At 34.1% G+C, this 18,420-nt stretch overlaps 2 protein-coding genes across 4 annotated transcripts in view; one reads left to right on the top strand and one right to left on the bottom strand.

Moving 5' to 3' along the window:
- LOC106883544 (tight junction protein ZO-1) overlaps nt 1-1,976 on the top strand; it is a 593,195-nt gene extending 591,219 nt beyond the window's left edge. The window contains exon 35 of the mRNA XM_052975956.1: nt 283-1,976. Coding sequence (XP_052831916.1) covers nt 283-386 — 104 coding nt within the window. The 3' untranslated portion in view covers nt 387-1,976. The remainder of the gene's footprint in view (nt 1-282) is intronic.
- Nucleotides 1,977-3,791: 1,815 nt separating this feature from the next.
- Nucleotides 3,792-18,420, bottom strand: part of LOC106879844 (AN1-type zinc finger protein 5) — a 31,293-nt gene continuing 16,664 nt past the window's right edge. For all 3 annotated transcript variants that reach the window (XM_014929552.2, XM_014929553.2, XM_014929554.2), the window contains exons 2-5: nt 17,279-17,509; nt 7,649-7,810; nt 7,431-7,517; nt 3,792-5,729 (exon numbers count right to left, since the gene is read on the bottom strand). In XM_014929552.2, coding sequence (XP_014785038.1) covers nt 5,581-5,729; nt 7,431-7,517; nt 7,649-7,810; nt 17,279-17,509 — 629 coding nt within the window. In that variant the 3' untranslated portion in view covers nt 3,792-5,580. The remainder of the gene's footprint in view (nt 5,730-7,430; nt 7,518-7,648; nt 7,811-17,278; nt 17,510-18,420) is intronic.

The following is an 18,420-nucleotide window of genomic DNA, read 5'->3' on the forward strand; positions in this document are numbered from 1 at the left end:
CATGCTGGTGCACTGCACTCATATAAATATATATATATATATATATACACATTTATATCACTCAATATATTGCTTAACCCAGGAGACTTGCTCAAGGTGGTCTGGTCTGCAAGTAATACTGTGTCTACAATCCCATTATTGGGAAGTTAATTTGTTTATAACAATAAATAAGCCCATATCATGTTAGTAGTTTTCTAAAAGGAAAAAATTTTCATACTCACACATATTACCAGTATTTCTTGTTTGTACATCTAAACGAGTGCAATTTTATTTTATTTTCAGGCCATCCTACTCAATGGCAGAATTTAACCCTAGCTGGAATGGACGGTGTAGCACATGGCAAAGTTGGAAAGAATAGCGTGTCGGTGCTAGTGGATCATTTTTAATTCTTTTAGAAACATTTTGCTGGAACACTGTGGCAATAAGCAAAGCCACTTAACACATTCCTGCCTACTTACCAAAGACACTGATAAAACATATCAGCTCTTCTGAAAACATTTCTGCAGCTGTTCAGCCAAAACCACAACACATTACAGACTGCAAAACAATGAAATAAAATACGAAAACGAGAGAACATAGACAGGCAACAACAATTTGATATTTAGTTCAATCACCTCACATTTGCTGTTGAGTCAAACATCACTAACCAGACTGTAAAACAATTTAGAAAGGGAAATAAAATGAAGATGAGAGAGAAAAAAAAACTAAGGTAATAATTAAATTAGTGGAAGGTTTAATTTCTTATCCATCTATGAGCACCAAAACTACAGATTTTCCAGTTATGCGATCAGAGAGTTTAATTTTTTTTTTCTCTGGAGGTGTGTGTAGGGAGAGAGAATACTGAGACAGGGAACTGTTTGAAAACTAAGCACTCATTACTGAAAGCAAACATAAAAAATATAAGGTCAGTTTTCTCCTGTAGAAAGAGGATATGATGAAATTTGTCTAAAACTAAGTAAAACTACATCTTCCTCTATCTAATGTATGCAAAGTTTCAATGCGGTCATATATATATATTTTGTATTTAGGCAGAAACTTTCAATGGCATTATAAATCTGAATAAGAGTCTACAAATTCATTATTTCAAAAATATTCTTTTCCATGTATGTTAATATCTCAAGCTGTGTGCCGAATTGTTTTTTGTCTCAAAATATGATTAAGAGGGCAGCAAATATAATGTTAGATAAGCTTCAAATTAAGTTTAGTTTAAGATACGTAAATGGCTTTTTTTTTTTTTAAATGTCTAGTTTATGTAATAGTAGTGATTGTCATGACAATACAACCTCACTTCTTTGATACTGGTCTGAACAGCTAAGAAATATATGAAGGAACAATTTTTTTTTGTCTTCTTCCCCTCAAAACACTTTGCTTTGATGCTACTCTGGCTGAAGAGCTATGAAATATAAATAGAACCAGTTTTTCTTTCTCGAGCAAATTGCCTGATTCAGTATATAAACTACTCAACTACTTTTCAACAGACAGACAGTTCTTAATGTTTTAAAGTAGGCAGGCAAAGAAAGCTGAAGTTATAAGAAGTTATTGTATCAAACTATTTCTATTGTGAATAAAATTTAGACACAAGAAAAAAAGATGGCAGCTTAGATAGGAGGATTAATTTGTATTTGAATTAAAAAATAATAATAATAATAATAATAATAATAATTTGGAAGAGTATCTTGCTCAATTTTTATTCCAGTTTGATACAATTAAAATTCAGTAATGATTTCATTCAATTGATCAATCAGCTTAAGCCTTTAAAAACTAACTTGGAACAAGGATTGTAATAGATCTTTGAAAGTGACAATTTTGTACAGAAGATTTTTTTAAAAGTATATATTGATATTCAGAAATAATCTTCCAGTCTTGTTATTAATTACATTTACAATATATGTATAAGAAAAAAAAAATGTATTATAATGTATATATATGTTAAACACAATGCATGTGTGTATACAGAATAAATAACAATTCTTGCTTGTGGTTGTTTATTTCAAATACTTATTCACAACTATTTTAAAAATTAAAAAAAGCGTAAAATCTTTTAAAGGATTTTAAATCTGAGCACAAAAGTGCCATGCTTTCAATGAAAAGTATCAAGGCAAATAATGGCTGCTAGCAGGAAGAAGAAAAAATTCAATCCAACAAAACAAAAACTAGTTTTATAAGCCTGCGTCACCTGACCAAATGTAATTTTTCACAAGACAAAAACCTCACACACAAATAATAAACATCACTTAATTGTGGAAGAATTAGTTTGTTGCTGGAAAACTTTCATATAGTAAAAGATTATTATTATTACTAATAAACATTAAAATATAAAATGGAGAGAGAGAGAGAGAGAGAGAGAGAGAGAGAGAGAGAGAGAGAGAGAGAGCAAGCAAATGGTTTTAGATTAAGAAAAATAAATAACAAAAATAACTGCATTGATGTATTAACTGCATTTTTAAATTATGAAAAATTACTTCCTAAGTTACAAGTACTTAATTTAAAATGTAACAAGGATTAAAATACATTTTACAATTTATTATTTTTTAAAATTAGACTAAATCAAACCAGCAGGCATTCAGAAATGGGGAGTTTGTCTTTTTCCAAAAGAAAAATGGGAAAAAAACTTTTTATATAAGAATCTTACAAAAATACTATTTCATGAAGTCTGGTTGTTTGTTTTTGCAGGGTTTGGGGCTGGACTCCAACAAGTCTTAGAAGTGGCAGGAAATAATATTACTTGCACCTCAACACAACTGATTAAGTTAGATGGGGGGGGGGGGGAGCCCTAAAGATATATATTTAGCAAGAGGGTTAGTTTTAATAGAAATTAATATTAAATATACAGCTCACATACACCACAAAGTCAAACATGCCTTTGGTAAATATATATATATATATACATATATAGTGTAAAGAAAATACTTAGTGATTTTACAATGTTGTTTTGGATTATTTGCAGTATTAAAAACAAAATGCACAAACATACACACACACACACACAGCAATTATAATTGTGGGAGAGCAATTTTAGTCATCTGAAAATACGAAACTTGTATTTAATTTTTAGTTTTTCCTTGCCAAAATTTCTGTCACACAACTGCAACCAGGTCGCAAGTGGTGCAAAGGAAATTTTGAATCAAGGAGAAATAAATGAAAATGAACTTAGCAGTTTGGTTATATTTTTAGATGGCTAAAACGGTTCTTGCATGGTATAACAGTTTCAATTTCAACATATCAAAATCACTTGCTAGAACAATTCTAAAATAGATACAGGTTTGACAAGTGCAATACACGAAACTCTTGGTCCTTGAGTCACTTATCTAGCTGTACAGCTAAATTATATATGTATATACACACCTATACACAAATAAATATATATACACACACAGAGATAATATATATACACAAAAAAAACCCATTCTATTCCTGAAACTAAATGGCAACTATTTTACATAAGTTGGAAACAAAAGAAGAAAAATGTTGCAGTTATTAAATTAGATAATTTATGAACAAGCTTTTTACTTAATAAGAAATTTATTATCCTTATATATGAGTGACCAAGGCAATCAGCTAATTTGCTGATCGAAATACAGTGTGTGTGTGTGTGTGTGTGTATGAGTGTGTGAAGGAAGAACTTTTGTTTTATACACAAATGCCAATTCCGTAACAACAGAAAGAGCATTTTCATTTGAAAGGCTGGAATGGGATGGATAGAGAGTAAACAGTTTAAAGAATGCAGTGTGGTAAAATATAAGTTGTGAACAGTATCTAGAGAGAGTTGAAAAATAAAAACAATTCATAGGTAAATGGGGGAAAAATGTGGACAATTTATTGAACTTCTGTAACAGCACAAAAATACTCAAAAGCATTTAGAAATTATATAGAAATCTTCCATGGATAGCACAAGGAAGAAGACAAAATATATGCTTGACATACCATAAAGATGGATGGGAGTAAAAACAAAGAAAACCCAGCAGTCTTTGGAAGATTTAGTTATGGATAAATGAAGTTTAAGAAGATTATTAAATTGTCAGTAATAACACATTGATAATTATTAGTCTGCTAAAAAAGATCTTGTGATAAAATGTTAATAGGAAGCTGGGTTTAAAGCCTGAATATAGTAAAAATAAATGATTATTATTAGAATAGAAGTCTTAGGTTGCACTAAGCACTCCAACTGGCCTGTCATTTATGTTGGAAGTTTTAGTGAAATCTGGTCTGGTATCAAAAAAACCTCGGTAACCTACATGGAAACGACAACTAGTTAAATGCTAATTAAGATTTTAGTGGTAATCCAGATAACTTTCAATCAAGCAAAATTTCAACATTCCATTGTGTAAGTGAATATTTGGCAGAGTCAAAAGATTGGACAGTTTGAGAGAGCCATGTCAAAATACCCAAATAAATTTCTGTTAGGAAATTCAAGTGACTTCCATTTCAGATTTCAGCCAAATAAAACAAAAAAAAAAAAAAAAATTAACAAGGAAAATGTAATCTTAAAAAAAAAGCTGTACTCTTCTGTTCCTAGCAATACTAAAATCAAAAAAATCATAGAAATAATTAAAAGATACTTCTAATGTCATATTAGAGAGATTTCTAACAAAGAAATTCAATCCCCTTCTCGCTAGATCATCCAAGATACTCAAGCTTTCAAGAAGAAAAGGTTGCTGGGAATTAAGATTTTTCACATCCATTTGTGTTCTCACTTTTGCTAAGATTTCATTTTTTTTTTTTTTCTTTAAATTTAAAAGGAGAAGGATTGAAATCACCAACCAATAATGTCTCAATAATTTCAAAAGACAATGGATCCATTTATTGGCTAAATGTGGAAATTACATTTAAGATCAACAAATTCAGGGCAGAAATCCACAAGTCAATTATTACACAGAACCCATCTTAGATGATCACTGGTAATTAGGATGAAGAGCAGAACAGTTTTTAAACGAGCTCTCTTGATATTGGCAGATAAGATAAAAGCAAAACTTTAATTTAAAAGAGGAATAATAAATAATTTTTAAAATAATATTAAAGCTAAATAAAGAGTGAAGTTGTAGATTAGTGTAGAATTGGTGGACATGAGAGTTAACTCCAACCTATTTCTTGAAGCAAAATCGTTTTAAAAGGAAAATATTAATTTGATCCTAAGAATTATGACAAGTTATAGCAAAGGCTGTTCTAAAAAAAAGAAAATCCAACCAAATAGTCACTTTCTTTTAAGACATTTCCTTTCTTTTTTGTTTTGTTTTTTGTCATTACACAATAGTTTTCCTTCTCTCCAAATCACAGAAGCTAACGACTCCCAAAGTTAAGGAGTCATGGACCATGAGTCTTTTTTTTTCTTTTAAGGGTGTTTGTTTTTAAATCATTTAATTAGATGAAAAAGCTGCTAGATAGGGTGCAGATGCAGAATTTAAAAACATACAGGCCATCGTATCTGAATATATCCAAGTTTCTAGTGAAAACCTCATCGTTGATGAACATGGGAATGCAAAGTTCAAGGGTATTTGGCAATGAGTGTTAAACACCAAAATTAATCCCTGTGTCAGTTCATCTTTGCCAGATCACCCAGTTTTGTTCTAATCCAAATGAAATTCAAATCTTCTGAATTTTTTCACCTACAACAACAGGATTATTTTTCCGGATTTGTTCCTGAGCCATCTCCTTATAATCAAATGTACAACTATGCTTATCCGAATAACGATGAAGACTGCAATAAAGACCCTCACATCGGCAGCGGAATCCTATAAAGGAAAAATACATATAAATAAAACAAAAACACACATAACGTTTTTATAGTTGAGCAAACAATATTTGAAGATCAGTAGACCCAGCTGTTAAATATCTACATTCACTTTAATAATTCTTGATGCTTCATAGATGTACTTCTAACAGAATTTACAAAATAGAAAGCTTGAATTTTAAACTGTTTAATTACTGGCACGAATTTTTGTACACACAAATATATATATATGATCAAACAAGGCTGGTGTTGGTCTGTGCCATCAAGGTTAAATTATATAGTAAAATAAGAGAACTGCCATGGAATGTGGGAAAATCCAATGTTTCAAATACAATCCTTGTTAATTTCTCTTTCAACAACTTTGCCTAAAGGACTGTCCAAATAGATTCCCCATGGTAAGTTCACAGTAAGTTTTACTACACACATACTAACAGAAAGAGGAATTTAATTTTTACATCAAAAATACTTCCTTATCCTTAAATAACTGAAAAAGGTCAATACGTATTATTCTATCCTTAGTGCATACTGATAATTTAGGCCATTATATGCAGCTAAATATATCTAGCTTAAACAGTTTAGAGTAAAAAGAAACTTTCAGAGCCTTTCAATAGAATTTAATAGTGTTTTGGTCTTTGCACCATGGCCATACTGGGGTATTTCGTTACCTTCAAGAGATCTTATCAATTACATCAACCCCTGTACTTAGCTGTTGAATGAATAAAATAAATTCTGGGCAAAGTGCACCTCAGCATAAAGGGACCTAACTCAAGCGAAAGAACTAAAGTATTTTTATTTGACACACCAATTTATCAGCAATCTCTTGTCAAAACACACACAACTAGCTTTTGCAGGTTCTATCTACATAATTTCCTTCATAAGGCATTGGTCAACCTGAAACTCTGGTAGAAAACACTTAAGATGCAGCACACTAGGACTGAACCCTAAACCATGTGGCTGCGAAGAATTCAAATTGTAACTTTTGTACCTTCATTAGTGTTAGCTGGTTCTTCTAACTGAACTGAGTCACTAGTCAGGTCTAATTCAAAGTCAGCCTACATATTCCATCAAGAAACACTGTATACATCTAGACTGGTAATTAGTTATTGTGAGAGGCAATCAAGATGGCTGTGAGCCATATCTTCAATTATTGTTGTTGCTCAGTCCTGATCAAGCAAACCTATGATTAAAAACTTTCCAACAATGATCACACCCTTTTTCTCCCTACACCCATTATATCAAAATTTTCCTTTCTATTTTAAGACTAGGGAATGTGCTTTGAAGAAGGCTGCAGTTTTTAGAAAGCTGTGCCATTATACAGAGAGGCTCCCCCCATCACTGAAGTGTATAAAAGCAGAGTTGTTCTCGGACCCACCATCATAATCATTTAATGTCTACATCTCTGTTTGCACGAGTCAGAATTTGTTGAGGCAGATTTTCTACAACCAGATGCCAACCCTCATCTGTTTCCAAGTAAGGTAACATTTCCCCCATGATCAGACATGTTTTCAAGAAAGACAGGAAATGAAGGACACTGCTTGGTATTCATTTACAACTATCACATGAAGTCAAGGCAAGGAAACAGTAACACACATATATGATGGGCTTCTTTCAGTTTCTACCTACAAAATCTGTTCATAAAGCCTTGGTTGACCGAAAGAACTAAAAGGTGGAATTGTATGGCCTACAGATTAAATTAACATACCTGTTAATCCAACCTTCTTTTTGCAAGTATGGCAACGATTTTTTTTAGGTTTCTTATTTGCTTCTGATGATTGAGGGTCCTCACCACCTTTGTGAATAAATACAAAAATAAAAGTAGAAAATGACCAAAAAAAAGAAAGAAAAAAAAGCAAGTAGAAAAAATGATTAACACCAATTAAAATCTACAAGACAAATTATTATGAAATGGTGAATACTTACCTACAGCTGCTCCTTCATTTTTATCTATATCTTTTTCCTGATTGGAATTAGGGACAGGTACGGTAGGTGTGGCAGTTTTTATACTAGGGATAACTGATGTATCAACACCAGTTGCACCTTCAACTATACTAGGTGTTGATGAGATTTCTTGACTTGATGGTCCTGCAATGTAAAGACAAAAGCTGTTAAATGAGGCAAATAATTCTTTAGAAATATTAAGGGGACAACTAAGGCAAATGTTAACGTTTGTGACTAAACATCATGGGGTCATATGTTTCAAGGTCACTGTATCACCATCTGCACAAGTGCATCTTTTCAATTTGTAACAAACTATGAACATTGAAGTTTAGTTGCACATTTTACAAGAAAGAATAAATTTGATTTACACTGCCAACCGAAGAATGGACTTTGTAATTAACTTTCAAACTGAAAAGTAAACAGCTGGATCGCCATTGCATTATGCACTTTTGTATTATCCAGGATGAAAAACCTTGATTTATTAAGCACTAAACACAAGTGTACGCAATCATTTTCTTCCTCAGACAGTCTTACACAACCTTTCCTTTTTCTTACTTTAAACCTGTGCTCATTGAGCATTCTTCCATGAGAACCTCAAGTTGACAAACCCTAACTTCCCAAAATGTCATATATAGGAACAGAAAATGTGGCTGTGGTTAATGGGTGTGGGCTAAAAAAACATCATACAAACATAAAACTAAATATCTGTATTGTCCACAACAAGCATCCTAGTGGTAATTAGAAAATAACATTTACATTGCATATTTCCACACTAAGGATACCAACATGTCTGATAAATTCTTTTCTCAAAACTATTTGACAGATTTTGTATTAATTCACCAGGCCTGTTCATGTGTTTTAGATAAACCTCACAGCAACCAGCTCTACTCTACCACCATCACAACCCTATTTAGTGATTAGTTTAAAGCTTTCCCTCCATCCTAGTTGAAAGAGGTTCTGCTTATCACTCCTGTTTGTTGAGAGCAACACAATAGTGAAGCGAGTGCACTTCAGCAGCTCAGAGTTAGGCCACCATAAGCAGCCATCCCAATTCCTGATATAAGGAGCATCACTGACTAGGAAACAACAAAGCATTTATTTCCTCAACATTTCCCAACAAGTAAAGCAATGGAAGCAGAAGATATCAGAGACGATCCATGTTGGCAAATAGTAAGAACAAACAAATCACAAAGTAGAATAAAGTAGCTTGCTGTGAAGGAAAAAAAAAAATAATCTAACATTTCCAGCAGTACCCACACGTTCTCTCTCTCACACACAAGAAAGAGAGACAGAAAACATGTGGACAATTCATTTGTCTCAAATTGAGAGACTTGCCATAAAATACTTTTCCTCTTCACAGTAACATAATTTTTTTCCACTTTGTAACCATTTCTACTTGTCTAAAACAAACACTCTCTAGTTTCCTTAGATAATACTGTTTCATTTAAGCACTATCATCGTGGTAAATCTTTCCAGTCAGATTGCCTATGAAGTTTCCCAAATGAAACTAATTCAATCATGTTTTTCTATTCCAAATATCATCATGTGAAAAGTAAAGTCTGTTTCTCATCTCATCTTTAACAATGAACTGCCTGAAATAGTCAACATATAGCCAAGGTTTACATAATCCGTGGATGACATACCTTCTGGAACTAGTGACAACTATATTTCCCTCATATCACACCTAACAACCTTAAACCAAAAAAATTACAAACACACAGAATAATGGCATCCTACATGTATAGTCCTACATGTATAGTCCTACATGTATAGTCGTCCTGAAATAAAAGCAATAGGTCACAGCTGAAATGCTTTTTGATCATAGGTCTGCTTTATATCAAGGTCAACTTCAAGTTAACAACAACCCTTAGGTGCCTCAACCTGCAAAAAACAGCAGCCTTTATATCAATTATATCACACCCATATCTTAGAGGAAAGGATTCATTAAATAATGTATTCCTAAATACATAACAAAAAAAAAGGAGAGAGAGAATACCTTTAATCATTGATTCTTTTTTTTAAGTGTTTAGTCAAAAGAGGAAGTGCCACACCCATAATCTTTTTTAAGTCTTGATGTCAGATAGAAAAAAAAAGGTATAAGCATCTGACTGGAAACCTTGTTCAAATGCTTGCAATAGAGTGGCTCCCACTTAAATTGGATAGCAGATTGAAAAAAGAAAAAAAAGGGCTCCTCCAATTGACTTCTATATTTCCTTTGATAATCAGATTATTATGTATAGTGCTCATGTGTACTACAATTTATCAAAGATGCAGGTATAGTACATAGAACTACGTACAAATGCCAGGTAAGTGAACAGTGCATGAGTCATGATATACAAGTGTGCACGCATATAGAGGGGTGGGGATATCAGGTGTAGCATTGGCGAATTTCAAGAAGGATGGAGGTTTTAAAGGATGCAATGTCTCAACGATGGCTATGATAGAAAACATTTGACCAAAGTGCACACACACACACACACACACACACACACAAAACCATACAAACGTGAAGCAAACTTCTTAACCGTAACAGTCTAGTGTTGCAAATTAAATGAAACCAGCCCGCAAATCAGTCCTGGTCTGACACACCTTATGATCAAAGACAATGTGTTCTATCTCTTCACTCTTTGTTTTTTAAAAAAGATGGTAGGGTGTAATTTGAGGGAGATTCGGTTGCTGTTTCTAGCAGAGAAGTGATAATACACGGCTCCTTTAATTGTTGGAGTTAAATATCTGGAATGTGGGACAGACATTCAGGTATATCTTTTGTTAGCTTGATACACAGTGGCTGAATGGAATTTTATCTCCTAAGCTTTAATTACCAGTCTCATGACAACCGGAATATCATTTCACAATGATGATTAGTTATCCATGCTTGCTGACAGCCAATCACAAAACCCCTTCACTGTAAACTTCCTTATATGTGCATGTGTGTGTGTAAAATGTTATGAAAACATTCACCAATCAAAAGGCATTTTACAATTTATTAAAAACTATTGGCTAACAACTTTAATAAATATCCATTATTATTAACATCCTTATTTTTTGTTACCACACATTTCTTTTAAAAATTACTCATGGATCATAAAACTAATTCTAACAATATGAATTTAAAGACATTGAAAACTACTGAAGGAACCACGTTTCAATTTTACTTTAAACAACAGAAGTATTTCTGACGACAGTCATACTAGAACTGAAGCAGAAGAGACTGACATGAATGGAGCAGTCAACACAATGCCAGAAATATCACCAAGTTTTCAAGACCAACACCAGGAACATAACTATTACAGATAAAGACTATATATTTGCAATTATTTCGCTGGTGAAAACATCATTGGCTAGGTAACATTTTCTACAATAGGCACAACTACTGAAATTTTGGGGGAGGGTACTAGCTGATTACATCAACCCCCAAAAGAATTTTAACTCAAAACATGAAGGCCAAGCATTTTACCCAGCATGCTTACGATTCTGCAGCCTCGTCACCTTGACTGGGTAAAATGAAAACCTCAGCGAAATAAGAGTAAAGATTATTTGCCAGCGTAACATGGCAGTCCTGTTTTAGGACGGACGTTGCTGTAATTTAGCCCCAGGAGACATTGTCTCCAGCTGGTTATATGACACAATCTGTCATATAGCTAAATTACAGCAACATTCGTCCTAAACCAGCACAGCCATGTTACGTTGGTAAATAATCTTTACTATGGAGTACTGTTGCTGAATATGTCTTGTTGAGAGATTTACAAATAGTAATTTTCTCTGTGAAATTGTTCAAAGCAGGATAAATGAAACGCGTCACTGATAGCAAGCATTTGCCAGGTAAACTTAGGTATAGTTTAGTATTAAACATATCTAATGCAAAGATTAAACTAAAAATAATTACTTTACTATAGTTAAGAAGTCAGTATTAAGCATATTTGATGTAGGAAACATTAAAGATCAAACTAGAAATAATTTGAGAAACTTTGATCAGGGCTGGTAAGCCAAGAGGCTGCACGACACTCAAAGTATGTTGCTCAGCATGGCCACAGTCCAATGACTGAAACCGGTAAGAAGAGTATATCTTTAAAGATAATTACTAATACAGTGTTTTAAAAGACAGGATTCAATTTACATTTTCTGCTAAAAGCTTAATAGAAATTTTGCTCATACTGAAGCTTTGAAATGCATTTTATACGCCTACTTTATAGACACATTCTTAGCCACATGAAATCGTAGTCGTGGCTGATACTGGTGTCACCGAACTGGCACGCATGCCGGTGGCACGTAAAAAGCGCCTTTCTAGTGTTGGGCCTCATGAAGGCAATGACGAATGACCAGGTCTTTTAGCATTATGTTGTACTTGAGAAGAAGACCCATCAAGTAAAATTGCAGTCAAACCAGATGCATCACCAATTTTTTCATCGATATTTAGAGCTTCCACACACACACACACACACAGTCAACTGTATAACAGTCCCAAGGTATTTGGTCAACCCAAAACTATGAGAGAAGGTACTTGCTCAAGGTGACATACTTTCATAACAAAAAAATAAAAAAGACAATAGACAAATATTGAATTTATGAAATCCACTTCATCTTTACAATCAAGTGTACAATATTAGTGTTCAGGTGAGCCTCTATTGCCAGGTATGGACAATATTTTTCAAGAAGTAAGCCATAGGTGGGCTGCACCACTAAAAAATTCAAGGTTATATTTTGTTAGGTGTGCTATTTAGAAAGTCCGACAGACTGCAGGTTGCCCATGACTGCTCCATGCAATCAGTGAACCTGCTTGTAATAGCAGCCAAATTTCCCTCTAATAACAATCCTGTTATCTTAAAGGATACCTTAGAAAATGCTTAGATGTATATATGTGTACTTTGCTTTGGATAATATAATTGATAACACCCCCCACCACCACCCCCAAAACAGAAAAAAATTTATAGGTCTTTACTCACAGTATTATTGTACGTGGGTAAAAATCTATAATTTTAACTACAACTGAAAGAAAATAAGTCAATACTCTGCTACAAATTATTTGTTAATACATCAACTCCGTTACAAAAAAAAAAAAAGCAAGTGTAAATCAAATCTTTGATGTGAGAAATGATGAAAGAAGGGAAGTAATCACATAAGTTATTTCTACACCAGAGATGGTCCCAATGTTAGCAACAACAGTGGACTTTATGCTGATAGCGGTGGTAAATGCTCAGCAAATTGCATTTTAGGAAAATGTACAAAGAACAGCTACATATATAGGCCACCTCACTGGCTTCCATGCAGTTTACATCCACCTAATTTCACTCACTCGACTTGGACTGACTGACTGTCTCAAGGCTATGGTAGATATTTGCAGAGTGTCACACAGTGGGATTGAACCCAGAACCACACAACTGAAAAGTGAACTTAGTTACATGACCATGTCTATATCCTGTTTACACAGGATTCTAGAGAACACTGTTACAGATTCCTAGGAAACTGAAAGTTTACTAAAGCATCACTCATCAACTAATGGAGGATGACAAGTAGGTGTGGAGGTTAATATATTTCTTATTTTTAAAAACATTATCAGGCTTTGATGCCATACAGATTCAAAATGAGACACATCCTGCATGTTTCATGAATGAGGACCACTCCCAAAACTAACTATATAGACTAACCCTTTCGTAACTAAATTTCTAATATTTCATCTGTTGCGGTCTCAATTTTCAATATAAAGATTTGGGGGAAAGTATAGTATAGTATTCTAAAATATTCCATAGTCTATATATATATATTATGGTGGTATTATTTACCTAACTGAAATCTCTCAATATCATCCTTATTGTAATGAGATTTTTAACCAAGATTTTAATTTAAATATCAACAGTTTAATTACAGGCAGTTTCAGCTGGCTTGGTATTGACACAGTTCAATTATCCAAGACTTTTCATGGAAAAAAATTTGTTTAGATTAAAAGAAAAAAAAATGCAGCCATGGATGTGTAGTTGATAAACTTGCATCCAGCCACATGCTTTCAGGTGCAATCCCAGTGTGTGGCATCTTAGGCAAGTGTTGCCTTGTACAAGCTCCAGGCTGGCCAAAGCCTTGTGAGTGCCAGATAGAAACTAAAAGAAGCCTATCACGCGCACATGTGTGTGTGTATACACATACGTTTTTGTGTTGTGTTTGCTCCCTACTATTGCTTGACAACTAATGTCGGTTTGTTTCCATCCCCATAACTTAGCAGTTCAGCAAAAGGAACTGATAGAATAAGGTTCAAACTTCAAAAAAAAAAAATAAGTACTGGGAGTGATTTGTTTGATTAAACCATAGGCCACCAAACTACAGCCCACAACGTCAATTTGTCCAGTACGCCGTCGTATGCTGAAAAAAATAAACACGCTTTTATCCTACTTCTTCTTAGATCATGCATGTTGTATGTATACTGAATCAGTCACGTCACGCGCTATGTATTTCACGCTCCATAATAATTACTACAGTACATCACGTGTGCCTTGGGCTAGTCAGTTATTAGTGATTACAATTAAAACGAGAATATCTGACGCTGAGGCCTAAGACTGCTTTTGTTTTTTCTTCACCCATCGTTATGGCTATTAAGAAGAGAAAGGTTGATGATGAATGTCGCATTTTCAATAAAGAATGGTGAGAAAAGTATTTCTTTGTGGAAACAAACGACCAGGAAGCTAGTTGTCTGATATGCAACGAAAGTGTTGCTGTTATGAAAGAGTACAATATTCATTGTCACTACAAAGCAAAACGTCTCTTAACACATTCTAGATATTCTGGAAAGTCGCAGTCCGAGAAATTTTAATTTATGAAACAGTTTGGAATCTCAAAGGAATTTCTTTACAAAAAAGTTTGTTGAAAATGAATCTATCACTCGTGTAAGTTACAAAATACTGAATAAGTTGGCAGAACGAGGAAAACAGTTTACTGATGGAAACTTTATAAAAGAGTGCATGATGGAAGCAGCAAATGACTTGTGTCCTGAAAAAGCTAATATGTTTGTCTGTATCAGCCTTTCAGCAAGTTCAGTTGTGCAGAGAACAGAAGAACTTGGAGAGAATATACAGTTACATGAGAAAGCCAAGAAATTTTTGTGGTATTCTCTCGCAATGGATGAGTCTACTGATCTCTCTAGTATGTCACAACTTCTTGTGTTCATTTGTGGTATTAATTGCAACTTTGAGATTATAGAAGAAATGGCATACATTTGCAGTATACATGGAACAACACCTGGAGAAGATATTTTCATAGAGGCGCAGAAAACTGCAAAATTATAACCTTCAGTGGAATCAACTTCGGGAGGGAAAAGCATAGCAGGAGTGAGAAAGGGTTTGGTAGGGTGGATCCAGACCAAGTTGGAGGAGCAACTTCCGAAAGCTCTACTTATACACTGCATTATACATCAGCAAGCACTCTATGGAAAACACTTAGATATTTCTTGCGTACTAAAACCGGTTATAACTGTGGTGAACTTTATTCGGAATCATGGGCTCAACGACAGTTCCAGGCTTTCCTTGAAGAAACGGATTCTAATTTCTGTGACTTGCCTTACTACACAGAAGTGAGATGGCTCAGTTGCAGTAAAGTCCCGTTTCGTTTTTATAAGCTCCAAAGAGAAACAGATCTTTTTCTCACCGAAAAGAATAGAGCTGTTGCTAATTGGCTCAACTTGAAAAATTCGTCTTGTGATTCTTCCCCCCATGACCTCTCAATGTGGAGAAGTAGTGGTTTGGTCTGATACTTATGGAGAATAAATTTTTCAGTTGAACTGTTTGCCATTAAATTTTCGTGTTTTTGCTTGTAATATTAAATGTTTCTTTCTAACAGGTACAACTCTAAGTTTTTAGGGTTGCACATGCTAAAAGTACAAAATTTCTGAAATGCGATTGGTTATCAAAATCTGTGACATGTACAGGCTATTAGGTTTCACTGTGAAAACTGGTGGATATTTCAGGGTTTGGGCAATTAAAGCCTTTTAAAGACAAAACTGAAGTTGAACATTATCTTAATATATAAAATACCAAGTCACGTGTCCATTTTTATTTTGTTTCGTTTCTTTCTTTCTGTCACACTGGAAGGAGAAAGTGGCAGTGCTGAGAGTAGGAAGAGAGAGAAAGAATGTATTATAAAGCAAGGCAGATTTGATATATATATATATATATATATATATATATAGGTAGGAGTTTGATAGAGTAGGATGCATAAATATATCAGTAGCCAGTGAGATAAGTAGTCATGCGAGTAGACACTGAAATATATATAGGGAAGGGGATGAAAACAAGAGAGATAGTGTTAGGAAAAGCGGGGATGGGGGGACTGCTATACAATAGAGAGAATGAGATCATGTGAGAGAGAGAGAGATTAGTATATGATATCAAAATATGCGTAGGAAAGTTAGGAAATAAAGAGGTGGAGGCAAACAGATGTAAGGGAAATATACAGAAAGGAAGAGAAGAAATAAAGTATGTCAGTGAGAATAATGAAGGAGACAACTGATAGAAGGCAAAATTAAACAAGAAAATGGAGTAAAAAATAAAGCATGAAGATTAACTAAAAGGGAGCAGAAAAGTCCCTTTTAGCAGGTACTATGCTACCAACTATATATAGTTCAATTTAGTATAATAATGATGAAACAATCAGGGCAGATAAAACACTAATAACTAGAGTTCAGTTTAATATAACAACAATGATATACCTTATAGCTTTAACAAAATTGTATAATGTTAAATACCAATTAGACTAATTATTTTGTACAAGTAGCAGTGTGTCTAAATGTCAAATTTTATACATATTACATATAGGGCTCTGGTTTTGTTCCCACTAAGTCAAACCTTGGGTTGACCAAAGCCTTGTGAGTGAAAGTATGGAAACCTGTCGGACAGGGTTCTTGGCTGGTAGCTATAATCCATCACCAGGGGGTCCTTGAGAGTTTTATGAGCCTGCACAGATGCAGTGACTCCCCTCCACCCAACCCCACCACCAGTCTTAAAAGTCCTACCTTCTTCTTCTGACTAAGCCATAAAAAAAGACAGCAAAGAAAGATATAATTTGATAACCAAAAGTAAAAGTTTAAAACTAAAAATGCCTTCAAAAAAATGCAACTGGAATGGTTAAGCCTTCAAATGTTCCTACATTTTGAATTGCCTAAATTGGCACAACTTAGTTAAACTAGCTGAACACCCAGGCTGTAGAAAGAACACCATTGTAGTAGAATAGCTTTGGAATTGTACTTGGTATGAGACCATGTTTTGAAACTGGAACAATTACATTGTGAAAGAATCATTTTAGCATAGAGAAATACACTCATTTTTTACTATTTCTCAACATTAGCCTATTACAAAGTATTATAAGATGAAATGGAATTGTGTCAGAAATCAGGTCCTGCACATGAACCCTCCTGACACTTTGTCATATTAAGAAATGAACAAAAAAAATGCCAATACAAAGTCTTTATATTCTTAAAAGACTAATGTAACTGAATTATATACACACAAATATATATCAGCAAATGTACTATATGTATGCAAATGCTTACGTTTCCATTACCCCTTCTTACCAACTCCTGTCAGTGTTGAAAACAAAACAAAAAAAAAAATATTAAAAAGAAGATGCAATTACCTAGAGAAGTTTGGGCAAGGGAAGCAGTCACATTGACCACTTTATCCCCTTCACCTGTCGGGCTAATACGTCCACTTACAGGTGACGAATTCTGTTTCCTTTTTATAGCATCTTTGTAACATTTGGAGCACATGCCGTCAAGAGCAGCAGTTCCATAGAACCCACATCCCATTCGGCAAAGGGTTCCTGCAGGTAGATTTTGATTACCATTCTGTTCCATTTCCAGTAACCCTTAAAAAGAAGGAATAAATATTTATAATACACATACATACATTCATATATATAAGTTTTAAATTAAGAACAAAGAAAATAAAATGACTACATCAAGGAACTAAAGGGAAAGTAAAAGAAGCCTCTGTGTGTGTGTGTGTGTGTATTCATTTATTTATGTATATATCTATGTGTGTGTGTGTGTGTTTGTTCCCCACCACTGCTTGACAACTAGTATTGGTGTTTATGTACCCGTAGTAGTTCAGCAAAAGAAACTGACAGAATAAGTACCAGGCTTTAAAAAAAAATACTCGAGTCATTTTGTCCAACGAAAAACCCTTCAAGGCAGTGCCTCAGCAGGACTCCAGTCAAATGATTGAAACCAGTAAAAAATAAAAGATGTGTGTGTGTGAGAGAGAGAGAGAGAGTTTATTCTGTGACTTTGGACTAACATTGTATGTCAGTGCAATGTCACATGGAATACACACTCCAGTTAAAGACACTTGCCCCAAAGTACTGAAGTTCAAAATCAAATGAAACGGTTACAAAGCCAGCTTAAACACAAAATTATGCCTTCACTCATACTCAAAGAAAACTTAAGTTGTTGTATATACCATAAAAATGGAGAATATGATAGTTGGTTGGACACAAAGTAGAAATGAGCCAAGAAAAGCTGAAAGTCATTAACAAAATCAAATCTCAAGAAGGCTACAATCAAATCAAAAATTACATTTAATATTGGATCGGATTAGATTTCCCTTGTTCAGTTCCCTGCAAAACAAATGCCTTACTGTTTTCTCCACCAACCACAATCTGATGTAAAGGCAATAAATTTGAGCCTGAGATCACATGGCTTGACAGAGGAGTGCAGTTTTTTTTATACTCATACCCAGCAGTAGTTAAGTCAATTTACATAGCCCCCCCCCCCCCCC

Source organism: Octopus bimaculoides, chromosome 23 (assembly GCF_001194135.2).
Source record: "Octopus bimaculoides isolate UCB-OBI-ISO-001 chromosome 23, ASM119413v2, whole genome shotgun sequence".
Taxonomy (NCBI): domain Eukaryota; kingdom Metazoa; phylum Mollusca; class Cephalopoda; order Octopoda; family Octopodidae; genus Octopus; species Octopus bimaculoides.